At 47.4% G+C, this 7,217-nt stretch overlaps 1 protein-coding gene across 1 annotated transcript in view; it reads left to right on the top strand.

The window, feature by feature from the left end:
• Positions 1-4,897, top strand: part of LOC102386698 (spectrin beta chain, non-erythrocytic 5) — a gene marked incomplete at its 3' end in the record, with an annotated part of 69,082 nt that extends 64,185 nt beyond the window's left edge. Inside the window, 1 exon segment of the mRNA XM_025216043.1 lies at positions 4,718-4,897. Coding sequence (XP_025071828.1) covers positions 4,718-4,897 — 180 coding nt within the window.
• Positions 4,898-7,217: the final 2,320 nt, after the last annotated feature.

Below are 7,217 nucleotides of genomic sequence, written 5' to 3' on the forward strand. Positions count from 1 at the left end.
GTGTTGAAGGCCATCAGGTTTTCATCCGCCCATTTTCCAAGCCTGTCAAGGTCGGCCTGGATCGCCATCCTGTCCTCGGGTATGGACGCTTTACCCCAAAGTTTGGTGTCATCAGCGAACTTGACCAGTCCACTTCTGACACCAATGTCTACATCATTAATGAAGATGTTGAAAAGAATAGGCCCAAGGACAGAGCCTTGAGGAGCCCCACTGGTCACAGTGCACCAAAATGATTGACTTCCATCAACTGTCACTCTCTGAGTCCGACCTCGAAGCCAATTCCCCAGCTAGTGGACTGTGATGTACCCGAGGCTGCAGTTGGCCAGTTTTTCTATAAGGCAATTGTGGGATACCAGATCGAAAGCTTTTTTAAAGTCAAGATATATGACGTCAATCTCTTCTCCCTTTTCCAGGTGATATGCCACCTGGTCATAGAAGGAGATGAGATTGGTCACGCAAGACTTGGACGAGGGAGTGAAAAGCACCTTGTTCAGATTCGCAGATGACACTAAGATGTGGGGAGAAGTGGGCATGCTAGAAGGGAGGGACAGGCTGCAATTGAATCTGGACAGGTTACAGGGGTGGGCGGATGAGAATAAGATGTGATTCAATACTGACAAGTGCAGGGTACTGCACCTAGGGAGAAAGAACCAGCAGCATACTTACAGGCTGGGGAGCTCCCTTCTCATCAGCACAGAGGCAGAAAAAGATCTTGGAGTCATTGTAGACTCCAAGATGAACATGGAGCGCCAATGTGGGGACGCAGTCAGGAAGGCTAACCGCACCTTGTCATGCATCCACATATGCATCATGAACAGGTCCAAGGAGGTGATCCTCCCCCTCTATATGACATTGGTCAGGCCACAGTTGGAGTACTGCATCCAGTTCTGGGTGCCACACTTCAGGAGGGATGTGGACAACATCGAGAGGGTCCAGAGGAGGGCCACTCACATGATCAGGAGGCAGTAGGGCAGGCCCTATGAGGAGAGACTACAAGATCTGAACCTGTTCAGCCTCCACAAGAGAAGGCTGAGAGGGGATCTGGTGGCCGTCTATAAACTGGCCAAGGGAGACCAGCAGGCAGTGGGAGAGTCCCTGTTCCCCCGAGCACCACTGGGAGTAACAAGGAATAACGGCCATAAGTTGATGGAGAGTAGATTCAGGCTAGATATCAGGAGGCACTACTTCACAGTCAGGGCGGCTAGGATCTGGAACCAACTTCCAAGGTAGGTGGTGCTCACTCCTACCCTGGGGATATTCAAAAGGAGGCTGGATAGACACCTTGCTGGGGTTGTTTGACCCCAGCATTCTTTCCTGCCATGGCAGGGGGTCGGACTTGATGATCTGCTCAGGTCCCTTCCAACCCTACCAACTATGAAACTATGAAGACCTACCCACAACAAACCCGTGCTGGCTATTCCTCAGGAAATTGCCCCCAGCCAGTTTATCAAGAATGGTCTCTTTGATGATTTTCTCCAAGATCTTCCCTGGGATAGAGCTCAGGCTGATGGGCCTGTAGATCCCCGGATCTACTTTCCTCCCTTTCTTGAAGATAGGCACCACATTGGCCTTCTTCCAATCTTCGGGCACTTCGCCTGAGTGCCACGAGTTCTCGAAGATCCGTGCCAGTGGCAGAGCTATGATGCTTGCCAGCTCCTTTAGTACCCTGGGGTGTAAGCTGTCTGGGCCAGCTGACTTGAAGGTGTCCAGCCTTTCAAGGTGTTCCTTCACATGGTCAACATTGATGAAGGGTAACAGTTCTCCCTCACCCTGGCCGTCCTATACCGTATTAAGCAGGGCCGTTACTTGGAGCTGGTGAAAAACCGATGCAAAATACCCATTAAGCAGGGTGGCTTTTTCCTGTTGTCAGTTGACCCATATGGTTTAGCAGGGGTAAAACGTCACCCTTGCTTTTCCTCTGGCTCCCCACATATCTAAAATAGGACTTTTTATTGTCCTTGATACGTGTAGCCAGCTGGAGTTCAGTCACAGCCTTGGCTTTCCTGGTTTACTCCGTATAGGTCCAGACCAGTGCGTAGTACTCCCCCTTTGGGGTGGATCTAGCCTTCCATCCTTTATAGGTCTTTCTTTTTAGATGCAGGAAGTCCACTAGTTCCCTGGAGAGCCAAGTGGGCTGCTGTGCCCTTTTGCTGCCTTTCCTCTGAGACAGGATAGATATCGCTTGAGCTTCCAGGATCACTCCCTTGAGGAGCAACCACTCATCCTGAACTCCCCTCCCCTTTGGGTTGTGGTCCCTTAGGGCCTCGCTAACAAGCCTCCTGAGCTTGTCAAAATCAGCTTTCCTGAAGTCAAGGACTTCTGCTTTGCTGACTGACTTGCCTGCTTTACAGCGGATGGTGAAGGTGATCATCTCATGGTCGCTGTCTCCCAGCTTCCCTTCGATCGTTAGGTTGCTGATTAAGTCATCCCCAGTTGCCAGTACCAGGTTGAGCAGCGCTTTGCCTCTCGTCGGTCCATAGACTTCTTGAGTCAGATAGAGCTCATCCACACACGTGAGGAAGCTTTGCGACTGTTCGGATGTGGCTGAGTGCTCTTCCCACGAGATGTCAGGGTAGTTGAAATTTCCCATGACAACCATGCACCAGGAATGTGCAGCCTCAGCTAGTTCCCTGGCAAATTCCTGGTCAAGCTCTTGATCCTGGTTAGGAGGTCTGTAGTAGACTCCCACCATTGTGTCCCCTGTGTCTTGTTCGCCACGGATTTTGACCCAGAGTCTCCAATCGTCCCCCCTGGGTGCCAATGTCAGCTTCCAGGGATGCTTTCTATGTTTCCTTGACATAGAAAGCTACCCCCACCCCCGCCCCTTGTGTCCACATGATGTCTCCTGTACAATATATAGCTGTCTATACCTGTGGCCCAGTCATAGGTGGCGTCCCATCAGGTCTCCATTATTCCTATGGTACAGCAGGAGGACCAGTTCCTCCTGTTTGTTCCCCAAGCTTCTAGCATTGGTTTACAGGCACATAGGTGTCTCATTGGGGGCCCTTGCCTTGCCTACAGATTGCTCTGGGGCTCTGGTAGGGGTGGATTCCCTTGAGAGCCTTAGCCTGCTGGGTTTACAAAAGCTGCCCAGTGGGCTTGCAGTGGCAGTAGTCCCCCCATCCCCCAGCAGGCTCAATTTAAAGCCCGGTCAAGCAGGCCAGCAAGTCTGGCTGAGAAGAGCCTCCTCCCCAGCAGAGTGAGGTGGAGGCCAACTCTTCCCAGCAGCCTACTGCCTCCCTCACCAAAGACTGGCTGTGATCGTGGAAGCCAAAGCCTTCGTGATGACACCAGCTCCGCAATCTCTAGTTGACTACCTCAACCTGTCTCTGCCTCCTCAGCCCATGACCCACAAATGGGAGGAGTGAGGAAAAGACCACCTGTGCCTCAACCCCCTAAGACCCACTCCCAGAGCCCTATAGTCTGTCATGACCCTGCTGGCATGGCTCCAAGCTGTGTCATTCCTGCCCACTTGGATAAGGAACATAGGGTAGTGGTTGGAGGGCCGGATAATCTTTGGGATCCTCTCGGCTATGTCCCGGATACGGGCCCCTGGGAAGTAACAGACCTCCCAGACTAGAGGGTCGGGGCGGCAGATTGCCCCTTCAGTCTCCCTCAGGAGGGAGTCTCCCATGACAACCACTCTGCGTTTGCTTTGTCCTGGCGCTGAAAAATCCATGAAGCTTTTCTTTGGATCTCTCAGTTGCATTTTTTAACAACCTTGCAGCAGCAGGACACTGCCCACCATTGTCCCCCTGCTTTACCTGAGGCAGGGTTGGGTGCTTTTGGTGTCTTTGGGCAGTATGCCTTGTAGCTGTATGACTGGGTTGATTATGTAATTTTAGTAATAGCTTAGGCAAGGGCCTGTATGGGATTGTTTGGATGATCCTGCCTCAAGGAGGGGGTTGAACTAGATCCCTTCCAACCCTATTTTTTCTATGATTCTAAATACTACATGAGACCTCTCACAGCATGTTACTCTATGACAGCATTTCCCAACCAGTGTGCCATGGTACAAAAGCGTGCCCTCAGAAATGAACGGGTGTGCCGCAAAATTTTGCCATGGCAATGAGGATGGGGAATGCCTTAGCAGGTGTACCTCAGAAAAAAATGTATAAATGCAAGTGTGCCTTGGGCTGGAAAAGGTTGGGAAACACTGCACTATGACATGAGTTACTGTGGCAAAGTACCTTCAAAAAACAAATGGCCTGATATCTGTACCTCAGAATATCCATAAGGAATGCCACACTGGCATTAACCAAACCAGCTGGACAATACTTTTAAAACAACATGGGGCGCAAGTTTATAGCGACAAAGAACATATTTAGGATTCATCTAACTGATCACTACAGAAAATGAGGTTCAGGATATGTTTTCTGCAATATCCAATATCTGATATATCCCTGAGAGGATCATATCTTAAAAAATCAGATGAAAGAAATGTGAATGGTAACCTAAAACTTGTAATGAGAAATGCAGTGCTGTGATAGACTTCACCAAACACTGGATGTCACTGTAACTCCACATGACTGAAACTGGAAAAGCAGGTTAATAGAATACTGTAGCACTGAAGAGTGTTGCTTGAAATCTGCTGTTTTATGATTCTGAAGTCTTGTGCAATTGATAAAAAGTCTTGTTATCATTTCTGTGAGGCTAACTGACCCTCCATGGCCTTCCTTCTCTTAACCTGTTGGATGATTCCCCTCTCACTTTGCAGCTGCAAGAGCTGATTGAAGCTGCAGATGATGTGCTGGCCCACTACTCTGAAAGCCAGGTTGCAAGCCTGAGAGCAAAACAGCAGGCCGTGGTGAACAACTGGGAGTCCCTGAAGTCTAAAATGAAACTGCGCAAGGAACATTTGGAACAGGCGTCTAAGCTTTACCAGTTTCAGGCCGACGTGAGCTTTTCTGATTTCTGTATTCTGTCTGTTGAAACCCAGTAACCTGACTTCATGTGACATGATCACAGGCACACATACCAGCTGTTCATGAGTCTGTATCATGGAGAGTGGAGTGCATGTCAGTGTACAGGCATGCCCTTGGCCAAGTAGGCAGCATCTCACTGAGCAACATGTGCTAGCTGATGTGGAAGTCTCTGTAAAGTTGTGAATGTACAGAGTGCTCCTGTGCAAATGGAGGTGAGGGTGCATTTAGTCTGAGAACTAACTGACAGAAGTTGACATTCCTGTACAGTTTTAGAATGGAATGATCCTAACTTTCTTGGATGCTGATTATCTGCAGCTTGTACTGAAGATGATGGCTGCTGGCAGTGCCCAACACCACTCCCCCTCCGTGAGGGTGAGGAACAGTAGCGGAAACTCCTCTGCTCTCTGCCACCAGGATTTTGATTCTCCATTCCCGATCCCCTCCTACCTCTCCTGTCTTCCTCTCATGGAGCAGAGAGGTAGAGGGGACTGGGGCTAAAGAGCCCAGCATGGAACAGCAGGTCCCTGGCCCTGCTATCTCCAATCCTAATTCTCTCTACTTCTCTGCTTCCCCTATCATTGGTTGGGGAAAAGTAAAAGGAACCAAGACTAAAGAGCCCAGCCACAGCAGTGGTGGTGGGCAGGTCCCCAAACACTGGAGCAGCTAGAACCAGAGAGTAAAAACCATACCCTACACAGTCTGCAGGTTATCACCCAGCATTCAGACTATGCCCCTTGGTCTGCCATGGAGGCGGATGGAGAGTGGAGCCCTGTGGGATTCTGGAGGACCTATGGGTTTCCCTATCTCCATGCACACATAATGAGAACTTCAAAACAGTACCTCATTTAAGAAGTGTTTTTGAGTGCTTTAGCTGCTTTTGGAACATTGCATACTTTTGTGAACCTCCCCACTTTGAAATGCTTTAAAGGCATTTGAAATGTTTCAATAATTACATTTGTCCACATCCTAATATGTGTAAACACAGACAGGAAGCTTTTTTAACCTTTTTCAGCTATGCTGAGTGCCCAGTAATTTAAGTTATACTAAGAACTGTCAGAGCAAATATAGGTGATCTTTTTACTTTGTTGGAATATAGACAATGATGCATTTGTTCAATTGTACTGGCCCATGTTGGATCAACGACAGTATTTGCACAGTTTTTCTCTTGTGTCAATATATGAGGACTCTTCACAAAAAGGTTGTTTTTTTTATAAAAGAGACTTCCAGGTTATCTACTGCATCCCCCTACATTACTTGTTTTTACTGTGACTAATCAGCAGAGCTAAGTGTAGCTACCTCCAGGCTTGTGATAGCAGAGGGATGTAGAATTTTGGAAGAAAAGTTTAAAGTGGGTTAGATATGTTAGTGAAAGGCTCCTGTACTGAAGTTTGTATTTAACTCAGGCTCCCTTCTCAGGAGTCCCCCATAGATGAGTCTATCCTAGAATATTTCAAGCAAGAGTGGCAGTTCAAGAAACCCTTTTAGGCAGCTGCCTCATTCCATTGAATTATTTGTTCCTAAATTTATGGAATTTTTCCTTCCACTTTACTTAAATCTTGGTGCACATTAGGTTTTTGCACTCTGCCAAGTAGAATGTCAGTGGCTTGAGTGATATCCAGCTCTCGTTCTGAATTATGGCCACACAAACTGAAATAAAGCCAGTACATGTGTATTGGATTGGTGACCTCAGCGTCCAAAATCGCTGGTGGTAGTCACATAATGACTTTGGTCACTTGTTCTAAAAAGGAAAAACCACTTGGAGTTCTAAGAGTTTGGACATTAAAAGCCCAAAACAATCAGAAATGGCATCTTGCCTTAAATGTTTTTCTGGGCCAAAAACTAACATGTCAACTTCCAGCCCAGACCAAATCTAACTGGCTGAGTAATCTTTTCAGTTTGATTTTTCATAACTGTAATATAACCAACCATTCCTCATCATGAGAGGAATGCACCAACTTGTAGTTGACCACATTGTCAAAATGATGCACCTTAGCTACAATCCCAAATGTGTCATGTAGTTCATAGACTCCATTATTATGACATTTTTTTAGGTTCTGTAATAAAAGAGTACACGTCCAAGTTTCTGGGTGCCTCTGACAGTCTTTTAGGAATAAACAGAAGAGATCATCCATGACCTCAAGATCAAATCAAATAGCCCAGGGACACTTAAAACTAACAAAATTAATTAACCACCCCACCCAATCCATATCAAAGTTCCATGGAACCCTGTTTTTAACAGATGACACATAAAAGTACAATGCCAATTGTAAAATGCTGAAAGTAGACGCTCCT

This window comes from Alligator sinensis, unplaced genomic scaffold (assembly GCF_000455745.1).
Source record: "Alligator sinensis unplaced genomic scaffold, ASM45574v1 scaffold314_1, whole genome shotgun sequence".
Classification (NCBI taxonomy): domain Eukaryota; kingdom Metazoa; phylum Chordata; order Crocodylia; family Alligatoridae; genus Alligator; species Alligator sinensis.